The sequence below is a fragment of the Pelodiscus sinensis genome, chromosome 5 (assembly GCF_049634645.1).
Source record: "Pelodiscus sinensis isolate JC-2024 chromosome 5, ASM4963464v1, whole genome shotgun sequence".
Classification (NCBI taxonomy): Eukaryota; Metazoa; Chordata; order Testudines; family Trionychidae; genus Pelodiscus; species Pelodiscus sinensis.
The window spans coordinates 62395598-62412185 of NC_134715.1; the positions used below are offsets into that span (position 1 = coordinate 62395598).

The following is a 16588-nucleotide window of genomic DNA, read 5'->3' on the forward strand; positions in this document are numbered from 1 at the left end:
GGGCCACCATTACCTCGGACCGATGGGTCCTAGAGGTCATATCATCGGGCCTGACAATCCCGTTCGCATCAATCCCTCCTACCACTCCTCCCACCCCATCCCTTCTCAGGGACCCGTCTCATGGGGCCGCTCTTCGAGAAGAGGTTCTTCACCTACTCGAGATTGGAGCCATAGAGAGAGTACCCGACGAATTTCGAGGCAAAGGGTTCTACTCCAGGTATTTCCTGGTTCCCAAAAAGTCCGGGGGGTGGAGACCCATCCTCGATCTGAGGGGTCTCAACCGTTTTATCCGAAAGCAGCGCTTCAAAATGACCACCCTGGCCAAGATCATGCCAGCACTAAACAAAGGAGATTGGTTCGCAGTCCTGGATTTGCAAGACGCATATTTCCATGTAACGATTCACATAGCGCACAGGCGTTTTCTCAGATTTGTAGTGGGCGACGACCATTTTCAATACAGGGTCCTGCCTTTCGGCCTCATTTCGGCCCTAAGGGTGTTCTCCAAGACACTAGCGGTAGTGGCTACCCATCTTTGAAGGATAGGAGTCGTTATCTTCCCCTACCTCGACGATTGCCTCATCAAGGCACGCACCCAGTTAGAGGCTCAGCACATGGTAGTCGCAACTCAGGAGTTGTTCGACTCCCTCGGCCTTATCGTGAACACTCAAAAATCACGCCCACTACCAACACAGATTTTAAACTTCATAGGAGCGCGTCTCGACTCCCAGTCGGAAAGAGTCCACCTTCCACTCGAGTGTTTTCAAGTAATGCAAGACCTGATAAAAACAGTCTTGCAAGCTCCAATGCTCCCGGTACGCGTGTGTCTCCAGCTTCTGGGACATATGGCTTCCACAACAATCATAGTGCGCCATTCAAGACTACCTCAGGTGTCTGCAGCATTGGCTAAGCACGGTTTACAAGCCTACGGACCACAGCATCTGCAAGACTGTGGTACTTCCAGTAAATGTCAAGGACTCCCTAGTATGGTGGATGAATCACAACAACATGTTGTCAGGAGTCCCCTTCCATGCACCACAACCGTCACGAGAGATAACCACAGACGCTTCTCTCATCGGCTGGGGTGCCCACATGGGCACAAAAACAGTTCAAGGTCGTTGGTCCACGACGGAGATGATGCTCCATATCAATCTTCTCGAGCTTCGGGCCGTGTTTCATGCCTGCAAACACTTCAAGGTATACATGAGAGGTACTGTCACCAGAATTCTCACGGACAATGTAGTGGCAATGTACTACATAAACAGACAGGGGGGTGCCCGATCCCGTTCACTTTGCGCAGAGGCGATCCGCCTCTGGAAATGGTGCATTCGAAACAACATCTCTATAGTCGCGTCATACTTACCGGGTGTGAGCAATACCACAGCGGATGCACTGAGCAGGTATTTCCCCCAGGACCACGAGTGGGTGATCCGCACAGATGTCCTCTTAACTCTCTTCCATCAGTGGGGGTTTCCGGTGATAGATCTCTTCGCAACACGTGCCAACGCGAAATGCACAGCTTACTGTTCCAGAGCGGGAGTGGGATCTCACTCTCTGGGAGACGCATTCCTCCTTCACTGGGGCACATCACTCTTGTATGCATTCCCCCCTGTTGTACTCATTCCCAGAGTACTCGAGAAGATTGTGATGGACAGGGCCCGAGTGATACTTATAGCCCCAGCATGGCCCAGGCAGCCATGGTACTCAACCCTTCGGCAGCTCTCTGTACGAGCACCGCGCCGACTACCTTGCCTACCGGACTTGCTGACACAACAGAGAGGCTCCCTGCGTCACCCAAAGCTGGATACTCTGCACCTCACTGCATGGATGGTACATGGTTCAGCGAGTCCGAGAATCTTTGTTCGGACCAGGTGAAGCGTGTTCTCCTGCACAGCAGGAGAGATTCCACCAGGAAAACTTACCTGTCAAAGTGGTCCAGATTTGTACGATGGTGTGCTCCTAAACTCCTGGATCCCTTGCTTTCGCCGATGCATGTCTTATTGGACTATGTCCTCCAGCTGCAGGCAACCGGACTAGCCATTTCATCACTTAAGGTCCATATAGCGGCGATAGCTGCCTTTCACTACCCCGTTGAAGGCAAGTCAGTTTTTTCTCACCCCATGATGGCTAGATTTCTCAGAGGATTGGCTAACCTCAACCCACCACGGAGGCCTCCGCCACCTGTATGGAGTCTTGACCTGGTACTTGATGTCCTCACTAGGCCACCGTTTGAACCGTTGGCCACGGTACCACTACCGATGCTTACAATGAAGGTACTCTTTCTTCTGGCCATAACATCAGCACGCAGGGTGAGCGAATTATCCGCACTAATGTCAACACCTCCCTATACAGTCTTCAACCCGGAATCAGTGATACTGAGGTCTCATCCAGCCTTTCTACCTAAAGTCTGTACGGAATTTCACATAAACGAACCAATCGTTCTGCCATGTTTCTACCCAAAACCGCATGCATCTCAACAAGACGCTCTCCTGCATACGCTTGATGTCCGTAGAGCTCTGGCTTTCTATATAGACAGAACCCGTGCTTTACGTAAGACAGACCGCCTCTTCATTTCAACATCGGGGCCTTCTAGGGGCAAGTTCTTATCCGCCCAGCGCATTTCCAAACTGGTTGTCTCTTGTATTACGACGTGCTATACTATTCGTAAGAAGTCTCTCACCTCGCAAACTAGAGCTCACTCAACACGAGCAGTTGCTGCGTCTACAGCTTTCGTGAAAGGTGTCCCTCTTCGTGACATCTGCTGTGCTGCGACTTGGTCTTCAAATTCTACCTTCTCAAGACATTATGCAATTGTTCAGCACTTCGCCTCTGACTCAGCAGTAGCCTTGGCAGTGTTGCCTGCTGCTCAGAATACCGATTCCGAAACACACGTTTAGCCGAGATTACTGCTTCGGAGTCACCAGAAGTGGAGCACCCACGGGGACTACCCGAAGAAGAAAAGGAAGTTACTCACTTCGTGCAGTAACGATCGTTCTTCGAGGTGTGTCCCCGTGGGTGCTCCACGACCCACCCTCCTCCCTGCTTCGGAATCTTGTCTTTCTGTCTTTCAGATAGGCGGTGAGACGAACTGGTGGGAGCCGGGCAGCGCGCGGTAGATGAAAGGCGCGAAACGAGAGTGCACGTGCGCTGCCCGACCACACACACACACAGCTCTGTAAAGCTCCGATTTGCGGCGCCGGGACCAGCTCGACACCAGAAGTGGAGCACCCACGGGGACACACCTCGAAGAACGATCGTTACTGCACGAAGTGAGTAACTTCCTTTTTGTATCTTGAGTCTTCACTGATGCTATTTAGAATCCTGTGAGCCTTAGAAAAACTGACAAGAAGTGGATAGATTACACTTGGCTATTGTCTAGTTAAAGTAGGAGGAACAGCAGCAAAAGCAGTCATTCTTTTCTGTATACAGGCAGTCCCGACTTACGCGGATCTGACTTATGTCGGATCCGCAGTTACGAACGGGGCTCGCCCCGGAGGACATGGACTGTGGGACCTCGCGGTCCTGCCGCCCATGTACTCCGGGGCTTTCTCCGCGTCTCCCTGGTCTGCAGACCAGGAAGACGCAGAGCAAAGCCGTGGAGGGGCTCGGGCAGCGGGGCAGCCCAGGCGTGCCTGGGTTGCCCCACTGCCCGAGCCCCCCCGCGGCTTTGCAAAGCCTCGGGGAAGCCAGCAGCGGGACAGCCCAGACGCCCCACGGCTGTCCCGCTGCTGGCGTCCTCAGAGGCTTTGCTCCCCGTCTCCCTGGACTGCTGGTCTCCAGCAGACCAGGGAGACTGGGAGCAAAGCTGCGGAGGACCCAGGCGGCGGGACCGCGGTGTGTCTCGGTCCGCCGCCCGCGTCTTCCTGGTCTGCTGGGGTGGGGGGGGGGCACAGCTAGTACGCCCCCCCCCCCCCCCTCCCCAGCAGACTAGGCTTTTCTCCGGACGCCTGTGGCAGAGCAGCTGGGGTGCTGCCGGTTGGTCCCGCAGCGCCGCTCTGGGTGCTACTGGACCAACCCGGCAGCACCCCAGCTGTTCTGCCCCAGGGGTCCTGATTCAGCCGCTGCTGGTCAGTTTCAGCAGCGGCTGAATCTGGACGCCTGGGGCAGAGTAGATGGGGTGCTGCTGGGTTGGTCCAGTAGCGCCGAGGAGCGGCGCTACTGGAGCAACCCAGCAGCACCCCAGCTGCTCTGCCCCAGGCGTCCCCAAGTCAGCTGCTGCTGAAACTGACCAGCGCTGACTACAGGAAGCCCGAGGCAGAGTTGCTCTGCCCCGGGCTTCCTGGAATCAGCTGCTGATCAGTTTCAGCAGCAGCTGACTTGGGGACGCTTGGGGTTCTTAAGTTGATTCTGTATGTAAGTTGGAACTGGCAGTCAGTTTCAGCAGCGGCTGAATCTGGACATCAGTTCCAACTTACATACAGATTCAACTTAAGAACAAACCTACAGTCCCTATCTTGTACGTAACCCGGGGACTGCCTGTACATTCTTACACAGTGCTCATCTGAGCATCATACATTAAATGAAGTGACTCTTTGTTAGGTAGTATTTGTGTCTCATTCTCTCCTCAGGAGGATTAGGTGTGTGCAATGTCTTTGTTTCGGTAAGGTTTTAGGTGTGTGGTTTTTTTCAAATGTGTTTGTGTATTTGTTAGAGATGGCAGGGTGAAAGAAACACATCTTGCACATGAGCAGAAGATGATCTGACCCATTTTTCTAGTGGCTTCATGTGATGTTGAAAAAGACTGGGAAGAAAATTGATCCTTGTGGGATTCCACAAGTGAGAGGATCTAGTGGTGGGAAATTACTCCCCTACTACTACTCTTCAGTTGTGTCCCTCCAGGAAGGATTCAGAGCATTTTATTGTATTACCCTGGAACCCAGACAACACTATCTCATGGTCAGAAATGTTGAATACTGGAAAGAGGTTCAGGAAGATCAGAATGGATCTGTCCTTTATCTGTTGACAGGTGGAGATCATCCCTCACTGGCAATGAATAGGGATGTTAAGGACTAGTCTACTATCCAATAAGCAAATGCTTATCAGTCAGTTGACTAGTCGATTCCCCGCCCCTCGGGAAGTAAAGGGGGGGGAGGAGTACTTCAAAGTGACAGTGCCACACAGCTGATCCTGGGATCAACTGTGTAGCGCTGCCGTGCGTGGAGCCCGGGGTCAGTTGGGGGACTCTGAAATGCTGCGTGGAGCCCGGGATCAGCTGGAGAGTCCCCAGCTGACCCCAGTCTCCATGCTGCGCTGTTGCTTTGAAATGCACAAGAGCCCCTTCTGGGGACTCTTGTGCATTTTAAAGCTGGCACGTGGCATGCAGTTGGGAGTGAGCGGGACTTCCTGCTGTCCCTGGGCTGCATATGGAGTTGCACGTTCCTCCTTTGAAATGTAAAAGAGCCCCAGTAGGGGTTCTTGTACATTTCAAAGGAGGAATGCAGAAGTGCCTATCGACTAGTGGAGTAGTCAATGGGAATTCCATCAACTACTCAATTAGTCAATTAACCACAGTTTAACATCCTTAGTACTGAAGTGGTTTCAGATCCATATCCTGGCCTGAATCTAGAATGACTGGTTTCGAATTTTAGCTTCAAGTAGATGAACTTGTAGTTGATTGAGGTTGTTCAGAAATGGGAAGTTTGACACTGGGCAGTAATTGTGCACAAATGATGTGTCCAGAGTGGGTTTCTTTAGGATACCTCAATCTATTGTATGTTAGAAAAAGGAAAGGAGGAGTTCTCTGCTAAATGAAGCATTGGCTTGTTGGTGGAGAGTAGCCGCCCATTATTTGTGGCTCTTTCATAAGCCAGGAAGGATACATCAGATTTACAAGGCTTGTCAGTACTCTTTTAGGGACTTCTCTCTGAGTGAAACTATTCCATAGGACCCAAAATCAAGGCCTGAGGGATTATGTAGAGTAGTGTAGGTATCCCTGTTGCAGTAATCAAGATAGGTAGAACAGTTGAATTAATGTCCAGTACTTCTCAAGGCCTGTCTGAAATACTGTTGCACTTCAGTATATGACCTTATAAATTCAGCATAAGGAAAACATTTTTAAAAATAGCATAGGCAGTCAGACTACAACAAATCAGATTAATGACAAATGCCATGCTGTATTTTATCATGGAGAAATATATATAATATTGGTAGTATTATCTGGCTTATTATCTTGAGAGTGAGGAAAATTGATAGACAAAGAATAGCTTCTGACTTTGACTGTGTGTTCAGGGTCAAAGACAGTATAGGAGCCATCTGAAATGTGACATATATATGTCATGAGGCAGTAAATTAGATTTAGTGCTAGAGAGAGAGCATTATTCTTGAGACACTTTGCTGCTCCTTAAATCTATACAGCTGTTTCTAGACTGTAATAAGGCATTCCATGCTGTGCTAAAACTTCAAAGCTTCTGAACATTAGAATCTCTCTCTACAATGATTCTATTACTGATGGCATGAAATGGCCAAGAAACGGAAAGGCTTTATATCATGTAAAGCAGGCAATTGAGCACTGATTGACACCCTGTACAACCACCTTGATGCTAGTAGGAATGCACGTATTTATAGGAATATAAATAAATTCAGAATTTGGCCTGAAAAGTAGAAAAAGCATCTCTGCTGTATACAGGCAGTCCCCGACTTACACGGATCCGACTTATGTCGGATCTGCACTTACGAACGGGGCTTTTCTCGCCCCAGAGCTCACGGGCGGCGGGTCGCCACCCTTGTCTTCCGGGGCGAGAAAAGCTTCTCCTGGTCTCCCTGGTCTGCTGGGCGGCTTTGCTAGTTTGCCCGGGAGCAAAGCCAGCAGACCAGGGAGATGGGGAGCAAAGCCTCGGAGCATGCCAGCAGTGGGACAGCTGCGGCACGCCTGGACTGTCCCGCTGCCCGCGTGCTCTGCGGCTTTGCTCCGCGTCTCCCAGGTCAGCAGACCAGGGAGACGGAGAAAAGCCGTGGAGGACTTGGGCGGTCCCGCCATCCCCGTCTCCCTGGTCTGCTGGGGTGGGTGCAGCTAGTGTCCCCCCTCCAGCAGACCAGGCTTTTCTTGCCTACCCCTGGGGTAGAGCAGCTGGGGGCTGCCGGGTTGGTCCTGCAGCGCCGCTCTGGACCAACCCGGCAGCACCCCAGCTGCTCTGCCCCAGGCATCTTGATTCAGCCGCTGCTGGTCAGTTTCAGCAGCGGCTGAATCAGGACGCCTGGGGCAGAGCAGCTGGGGTGCTGCTGGGTTGCTCCAGTAGCGCCAAGGAGCCGCGCTACTGGAGCAACCCAGCTGCTCTGCCCCAGGTGTCCCCAAGTCAGGCGCTGCTGAAACTGACCAGCAGCTGACTACAGGAAGCCCGAGGCAGAGTTGCTCTGCCCCAGGCTTCCTGGAATCAGCCGCTGATCAGTTTCAGCAGCAGCTGACTTGGGGACGCTTGGGTTTCTTAAGTTGAAACTTAAGAAACTGGCATCCAGATTCAGCCGCGGTTGAAACTGATCAGTTTCAGCAGCGGCTGATGCCAGTTCTGACTTACATACAGATTCAACTTAAGAACAAACCTACAGTCCCTATCTTGTACGTAACCCAAGGACTGCCTGTATCTGTGTACAAGAAGCTCGTATTCTGTATTCTGTACTATGTTAACTCAGTAAAGGTTGGATAATCAGTGTATTAGTAGGTCCCATTCATTTCCTGTTTGGTTAGGTTCAGGCAGATACTAATCAATATGAAAGGCTCTTATTAAAGCTATTGCTATTTTTTGTGATTAGGCAATAAGTAAAATCATTTAAGGAGAGAGAAGACAAGCACAACATTGTAATTACAGATCCCAACTCCATTTCTTTTATAATAGAAATTTCAGCAAAATGACCATTTCTTAATCTCAGGAGTTCTGTTTATAGTAATGATATAGTATAAATGCCAACATTTTACTCAGTAAACAGGTACATCAATAGGGCACCTCCACATCACTATTACTTGAGCAGGCATTATCTTAAGTTTTTCAGGCAATTCAAATGTTCTTGATAGGGCCAAGATGATGGAATTGGTTGGGTGGAGGAAATGGTATTTTTCCACAGCTAAAGAGAGCTTCATTTGGATATGGGTGTTTAAACAGGAAGATATGGTTTTACCTCTCCATGAGAATACACTCTTATGCAAGATCATTTTTCTTAATGTTTTATTGGTCTTTAAAATCTTAGAAATATGTTTAAAATGGATTATTTGAACTGGAAGCCAGAGAAATCTGGGTTTGATTTCCAGTTCAGGCACTCTGCATAGAAAGACGGGAAATATGACAAAAGGCCATCCTGGCTTACCCAGAAGATTTTCATTAAGTCCTACAAAAAGTGGAAACTAAGTTAGATTACACAGTATGACTATAAACAAATATGTAGGGACAAAATTAGAAAGGCAAAGGCACAACATGAGTTTCAGCTAGATAGAGACCTAAAGGGTAATGAGAAAACGTACTACAAATACATTGGAAGCAAGAGGAGACCAAAGCTAGGGTAAATGGTGGGGGGGTTTTCACCGGAAAGGTAGGTAGTAATTGGACTGGAATGCTAGTGAAAATGAGGTAGGATCAAAGGCTAAAATAAGAAAAGAACAAGTTAAAAATTGCTTAGATGAGTTAGAAGTCTTTAAATCGCTAGAATATCAAGGAGATATCTGAGTCATTAGTGATTATCTTGAAAAAGTCATGAAAGATAGGAGAGATTCCAGAGGACTAGAAAAAGGCATTATGTTTACCCATTTAAAAAAAAAGGGGGGGGGGAAGGTATTTATGTATAGTATGTTGAGAACCTAAGGGCATGACTGTAATACAAATAACTTAATTATGCTGCTAATTTCACTTAATTGGCGTTTTTTGCTTTCTCTTAAGAGCCTAAATCTTTTGTCTTTTTTGACACACACTTTTAGACAAAACACAGCTTTCTTTCAGCTGCTAGCGATGGCTAAAAAGTTGATAAAGCAGGTTGGGGGAATCTTCCCCCTGCCTGCTAAAATGAGGTCAGGAAAAGCATTTTGTTAGAAATCCCAGATTTCTCTCCCTTTTTTGTCAGTTGTGGGAGGAAAAAGTAGACTTCTCTTGGATCTCACAATTTTTAACTTGGTCTGTATCCACCTCTGACTCTGTAGTTTAGTGCTTCCACTGCATATGCTTCATAAAGTCCTAATTTAATGTTTGCTCTCGAATGAGAATTGCTATGAATAATTAATAGCTGGTAATCTATTTAATTTTTTCCCCATTAGATATTCCTGACATTGTGAACAGCAAACACCTCAAGATTTTCAGGTGAATTTCTTCTTGTTGTGTTTAATCTTTTGTGGTTTATGTTTGCCCAACAGGACATTTCTGGAAATGACAAACCATGTCTCCTCTTTTTTTTTTTTTTAATAATAAGAAAACCAGCCAACCCAGTATTCTACAAAAGCAGTTGGTGGAGGCCAGGATTCCCTTGTTTTAAGGGAAACTGATGAAATATTTATCATGCATTTAAGATTTTTTTATTAGCTGCTGCAGCCTAAATTTGTAACTTATTGATTAGTAACAATTAATTATTGAAATAAGATTTAAAGTAGGGATGTGACCTGGTAACTGATTAACCCGTGACCCAGTAAGCATGCTTTATTAGGTATTGGTTAACTGGTACCTGGGAGCAGCCTCCTGCCTGCAACCCATCACAGGCAGAGTGCTGCTCCAGCCCTGTGGGGGTCGAGAGCCAGTGCTCCCATGCAAGGGGGCCTGGGAGCAGAAACTGGCTCCCCCATGTTTGGGGCTGCTGTCTCCTGCTACCAGCCCCTGACATCCCTAAATATGAGAGCAGAAGCCAGCCCGCCCCCCCCCACACACATACACTTGGGGCTGCTGGCTCCTGATTCTCCCTCATCCCCCAAATCCCACATAAATTAACCAGTTAAATCCAAGGTTTAACTAGTTAACTGATTAAACTAGGGTTGTAAAATCGTGGTTAAAGTGCTGAGACAGGTTGGAGTTCACATAACTTCAATGTCTTCTTTTTGGGGTATTTTCAGACAGACTTGAAATGTGGGAAATTCCATAGCTATATTTTAGCAATTCTTATAGCATATAAAATCCTAGAATACCAGACCTGGAAGGGACCTTGAGAAGTCATCAAGTCCAGTCCCCTGCCTGCATGGGAGGACCAAGCACCATCTAGATCATTCCTGATCGATGTCTATCCAACCTGTTCTTAAATATCTCCAGTGATGGAGATTCCACAACCTCCCTAGGCAATTTATTCCAGTGTTTAACTACCCTGACCAATAGGAAGTTTTCTTAATGTCCAACCTAAACCTCCCTTGCCCTTATCTTCAGAGGTCAAGAACAACAATTTTTCTTCTCCTTGCAACATCCTTTTAGATACTTGTAAACCGCTATCATGTCCCCTCTCAGCCTTCTGTTTTCTAAACTAAACAAACCCAGTTCTTTCAGTTATAGGCCATTGTTTTCTAGCCTTTTCATCATTTTTGTTGCTCTTCTCTGGATCTTCTCCAATTTTTCCACACGTTTCCTGAAGTGTGCTGCCCGGAACTGGACACAGTACTCCAACTGAGGTCTAATCAGTTGCAGAGTAGGAACCAGAGGAGAACAATTTGTTTCCCAGAGTAGAGGAGAATCACTTTTTGTATCTTGCTCATAACATTCCTATTAATGCACTCCAGAATCATGTTTGTTTTTTTTACAGCAATGTCATGCTGTTGACTCGTATTTAGCTTGTGGTCCACTATGATTCCTAAATCCCTTTCTGCAGTACTCCTTCCTAGACAGTCATTTTCCATTCTGAAGGTGTGAAACTGATTGTTCCTTCCTAAGTGAAGTACTTTGCATTTGTCCTTATTATATTACATCCTGTTTCTTCAGTTTGTCCAAATCATTTTGAATTATGACCCTTTTCTCCAAAGCAATTGCAACCCTTCTCATCTTGGTATCATCTGCAAACTTAATAATCATACTCTCTATGCTAGCATATAAATCGTTGATAAAAATATTGAACAGAATCAGTCCCAAAACAGACAAATGCGGAACCTCACTTGTTATGCCCTTCCAGCATGATTGTGAAGCATTGATAACTACTCTCTGAGAATGATTATCTAGCCAGTTATGCACTCACCTTACACTAGTCCCCTCTAGGTTGTATTTCCTTAGTTGATAAGAAGGTCATGTGAGATAATCTTGTCCCATGCGCTGTGGAGAGATTCAGGGGATTGGGGTAGCATGCCGAGTTGAATTCTTTTTTCCATGCATTGATCAGCAGGATGCACTATAGAGTTAACATGTTCCTTTCCTCAAGAAGAAAACATACCTTGAATGTTACTTTGGGAGACTCTTCTGGCCCTAGAAAGACCAACATTAACTTTTAACCAGGAGAACGGGCCAAATATATGCTCAAGGCACAAAGTGTATTGGCAAATGGGAAGATACTCAAGCACCACTTCTACCCGCCACATACTCTCCCCTGTCTTCCCACAAAAGAGACTAAATAGTAGTTATCTGCATCATATTTAGCCTCATGCAGTAGTTTGAGTATTGTATTATTTGGCGATATCCTTAAGTAACCAGTATGAGTTATGGATTAGTCATATCTTGTGATGTATGGGTGCATTATGCAATTTGTAGATACAGTAAAATCATCAGTATTGCATGTGTACACTGAGGCAGTTATTGGTTCTTCCCGCTAAGAGTTCAACATGATTCCCCAGGTTTGTGTAGCCATAGAATGCAGTTACAAAAAATATCATTCCTAGCGACAACTTAGAGATTTGTATGCATAAGAACTGGCTTACGTAGTTGCATTAAAGGAGACACAACTTTGTTGTTGCTGTTGAGGGATATAACATTTCAAAGCATGAGCCAGCCACTAAATCAGCAGGGAATTGGGGAAAAAACTTTCTGTATATACAGGTGGCATGGTTATAAGTGAAACTGTGACTTTTGTCCCTCCTTGAGACCACCCCTGGTGACAGGAGTGGGTTCCACACCACACTCTTGAGGAATCCACACAGATCAGTCATTCTGGGACTGGATCTCTGTGCCACAGCCCCCTCCCCCTGTTTCCTAACTGCGTTTAATGTGGCAGGCACAAGTGGATTTGGCACATGTAAGAGTTTCTCTTCTGGAGCTTGTGACAGTATAATTTTTAGTAAAAGAAACAGTATCTTTAAAACAAAACATTATTTTCATCTAAGGTACAGAACATGCAGAGCAAAAGGTTAGAACAACAGAGTCCTATTTTCCTATACTTACATCTTAAGCTTTCTTTTCAAGTATTTTGTAAGTTTGATTAAGTCTATTGGAAGAAACAGACTGTCCTGTTCGAAGCATGCCCTGTCTCTTAGCTCTCACTGATGCTCCATGGGCTACATCCCCTTTTATACTAGGCCCAGCCTCGTGGAGAGTGAACTCTTCTTAGCAAATAGTTTTCATGTTTGACTCCATCAATCAAATTAAAGCTGCTTATTTTTGCCATTATTTTGACTTTCCTGTTTGATTCCTTTAACAATTGATTTCACTCTTTGCATTAAGACAGAAGAAAATTACAGACAGCCTGATGGACACATTAGTTCCTCTTTCTCCACAACAATCTATTCCATAATCAAAGATTTTTGGACCTTCTTTTGGTACTAAGTACAGGATAGTGGATTAGATGGACCAGTGCTCCAATCTGATATGGTAATGCCTGTGTTTATTTGCAAAATGAAATCCTTAAGGAAGGGTTTGCACAGTTGCTGAGCACCTTTAAATCTTTTAAATCAGAGCAAGTAACAGGTGCTCAGTATTTTAAATATTTTTCTTCAAAAATTCAGCATAATAAACTAAAACCACAGTAATAATCCAGTCAGATTGAAGGCAAATTATACAGCCAAGAGCTAGATTTATCTAGGAACAACAATAAGAAATCTTAAGTGGGGGATGCAGTGGATTCATTAACACAGCTCAATCTCCTCTGTCCATTGGGGAGAAGACGTCAGTGGATTTCATCCGTGTGGTAGGAGTTAAGTTTATAAAGGCACTAAAATTCAGGAATGGATAGAGTGACTTACTGTACCATGAAAACTCTGACAGAAGGTTTCTGTTTTATTACCTTGTTAGAACCACAGCAGATTTGTCCAAAAAAAAAAAAAGGGGGGGGGGGGGAGAAAAAACCAGTCGCCCTTGAGGAAAAATAATCTATGTGCATTTAGCATAGTCAAACATCTATAATTTCAGTGTAGTAATTAAACAAGTTCTTCCTTCTTTATGCAACCTTTAGCCTTTTGAAAGAAATAGATTCATTATGTGAATTTAAATTACACATACATTGTATCTTCTTGGAATCAGTCATACAACATTTTAACAGCTCTCATAGATGATAATGAACTACAGGCAGTCCCCGGGTTACGTACAAGATAGGGACTATAGGTTTGTTCTTAAGTTGAATTTGTATAAGTCGGAACTGGCTCCAGATTCAGCCGCTGCTAAAACTGATCAGTGGCTGACTACAGGAAGCCCGAGGCAGAGTTGCTCTGCCGCCGGCTTCCTGGAATCAGCCGCTGATCAGTTTCAACAGCGGCTGAACCTGGACTCCTGGGACAGAACAGCTGGGGCACTGTTGGGTCGGTCCCCGCAGGACCAGCCTGGCAGCACTCCAGCTGCTCTACCCCAGGTGTCCCGCAACAAAAGCCTGGTCTGCTGGGGGAGGGCCCACTAGCTGCCCCCCCTCCCCCCCCAGCAGACCAGGGAGACCCTTGCAAAGCCGCGGAGGCGCAGAGGTCCCGCTGCCTCTGCAGCTTTGCTCCTGTCTCCCTGCTGTGCTGGGGGTCCCCCGCCTCTGCGGCTTTTCTCCTGTCTCCCTGCTGGGAGCACAGCAGGGAGACGGGAGCAAAGCCGTAGAGGCGGGGGACCCCGCCGCCTGTGCGGCTTTGCTCCGGGGCAAAGGAGCAAAGCCGCACGGGCAGCAGGGTCCCGCCACCTGTGCGGCTTTGCTCTGGTCTCCCTGGTGTGCTGGGGGGGAATTCCCCCCCAGCACAGCAGGGAGACAGGAACAAAGCCGCAGAGGCGGGGGACCCCGCCGCCTGTGCGGCTTTGCTCGGGTCTCCCTGCTGTACTGGGGAGTTCCCCCCAGCACACCAGGGAGACCCGGAGCAGCTTTTCTCGCCCCGGAGGACGCGGTGGCAGGACCGCTGCGCTCTGGGCGGTCCTGCCGCCCGCAAGCTCCGGGGCGAGAAAAGCCCCGTTCGTAAGTGCGGATCCGACATAAGTCGGATCCGCGTAAGTCGGGGACTGCCTGTACTGTATTCCTGTAGGTGGAATATTAGCTTTTCACATTGAGTACCCAAATCGGGAAATTGATCCAACTGTATTCACTACTTTGCACAAAAGGAATTAAATCTGTCAAATCTAAAACCAACTGGTTCATAGCCAGCAAGGTGTGAAATAGGAATTGACAGTGGGTGTAGAATGAGTAATATATTTAACTTACATTTTTTCAGCATGTTTTATCCCACAGAATCCTAAAGCACTTTTCAAACTAGATAAGTGAATCACTTGATTGATCATTGAAAACAGTCAGCTCTGGGGTAAAAAGTGAGAACGGTTTTAGTTGCCCTCAGCATTGTACAAGTTCAGGATTGGAAATTAAGAACATTGTATCCAGTTGAAACTGCAGGGGGGGATTTAAATTGATAGTGTGAATTAAGAAGGCAGACTTGCTTGACTTACCCAGCTCCCTTGTGAAAATGTTAACACTGCTCTTCTTTTTAAAGTTTCTTGACATGCTTCATCCAAAACACTGTTTTTCCCCCATAAACCGTGCTGGGCAAGTACTAACTGTTAGCGAAGAATGTCACTGCTATAAATGACTAACATTACTTTTCTGCAGAACTCTTAGTGTGTGTTCCTTAGTGATAACCAGACCCTTCTTGGCTGAGATCTTACCATTTTGCAGGCCAATGCAGTATAGCTGTGGGAACACACTGCACATAGTGCAGTATACAGCAGCATGCATTTACCAAAATTTAATCTTCCATTATACAGTCAGTACTAGATTTGTTAACCCTTTAAGCACTGACTTCTGAAAATCCCCATTTGCTTATCTCATTACCCTACTACTGGTAATCACCTCACTGCCTGTTGCTTGCTTATCTCCCAGTTAAATGGTTGCTGGCTTGGGGGTTCATTTTTAGATTCTCCTGCTGGTATGCTATCACAGTGGACAAGTGCCCCTCTTACAGAATTCTGCATGGGTGTAGAAGTGGCAGGAAGATATACCGTTTGGGGTATGCACTTGTTTGTGCACATATGGACCAGTACAGATTTGCAGAGGACAGAGCACATTGGGACTAATGTAAGGCTCAAGCTAACGCAGCAAATCCTTTCTGGTTCCAGACTTATGCCTCTAGCTAATGTTGCCTGAAAACCCTTTTCTGTAAACTGTGTTGTTTTTTCTGGGTTCTGCATTTTCAACATTGTTATCCATTGTATTTTTTTTTTCCTTTCAGGGAATGGGATGGTGATCTGAAGAAACTGCCAAATATTAAAATGAGGAAGGTCTCTGCTAAAGATGCAGTTTGCAATAGGACTGAGGTGGTAAATGTGGAAACTGAAGAGGAGTTAGATGCAGCAAAAGACACTAACCCACCACCTGATACAAGAGACGAAACAGTCAAAGGTGACTGCAAGGAACCTATTTGAACTATCACTTGAGGCAAGAATAAAGCTGGTATTTTCAGTTACATTTGAGACTACTTGTCTGGTTAAATACTTGATTAGTTGCTTGTGCTTCACCCTGGCCTTAAGGTACATTAGATTCAGTGTGATGCTTATTTAAAGAAAAAAACAATGAAAGCTTTAAAATCTGAAACTTTCAGAAAACTTCAATTTTTTCCCCCTACCTCTCTTCAGAAGCCCCTCAGGTATGCCTTAGTGGGGAATAGTTATCCATAGCCTTAGTGCACTGTCCCACAGCCAAATCTGCGAATTACCTGTTTTAGCAAATGCGATTTTGGAGATTGGGTTTTCATGGTATGGCCCACTCTTTAGATAATAATAATAATAATGAGGTGTATATGTCCTGTAATTGTAATTACCTGTAACTTGGTCCATTACGTAGGGTGTGCTTTTAGAGAAAATGGTACTAAACATGCGCCTTAAATCTGGAGTTGTTGAATGTGGGGATAGATTTTTCTTTGCTGAGCAAGCAACCAGATCTCAGCAAATTGTGAGGCCAATGGTCAGGTGATGGCTTAGAGGAACAGGCTTTTATATAGCCTCATGTTAATATAATGGAAAAGTGCTTCACACTTGTAGGAAGGCTTTGGTGCTTCCTGTAAAGCATGTCCTCCCTGTATGTTTAACTTGGATCATATTTCAGGAAAGCCATTGTCAGACTTAAAAAGAAGTGAAGGAGAGAATAATAGGAAGCATCTCCTTCTCTATCCATTTCCTTTAAGAGCACAAGAACTGGCCTGTAACTAGGACACACATCAAACTAGAAACTTAGTGCCCCATTTAGTGATAAGGGATACCTTTAACTTGATCATCAAAAGGCTTCCTAGACTGTCAACTGCATGAACTCAAGAAAAGCCTTAAACTTTAGGGCTGTAGAGGCA

General features: G+C 46.1%; 1 protein-coding gene across 2 annotated transcripts in view; it reads left to right on the forward strand.

The window, feature by feature from the left end:
• Positions 1–15714, forward strand: part of TMA16 (translation machinery associated 16 homolog) — a 156399-nt gene extending 140685 nt beyond the window's left edge. For both annotated transcript variants that reach the window (XM_075930157.1, XM_075930158.1), the window contains exons 7-8: positions 9230–9272; positions 15479–15714. In XM_075930157.1, coding sequence (XP_075786272.1) covers positions 9230–9272; positions 15479–15671 — 236 coding nt within the window. In that variant the 3' untranslated portion in view covers positions 15672–15714. The remainder of the gene's footprint in view (positions 1–9229; positions 9273–15478) is intronic.
• The last annotated feature ends 874 nt before the right edge of the window (positions 15715–16588 follow it).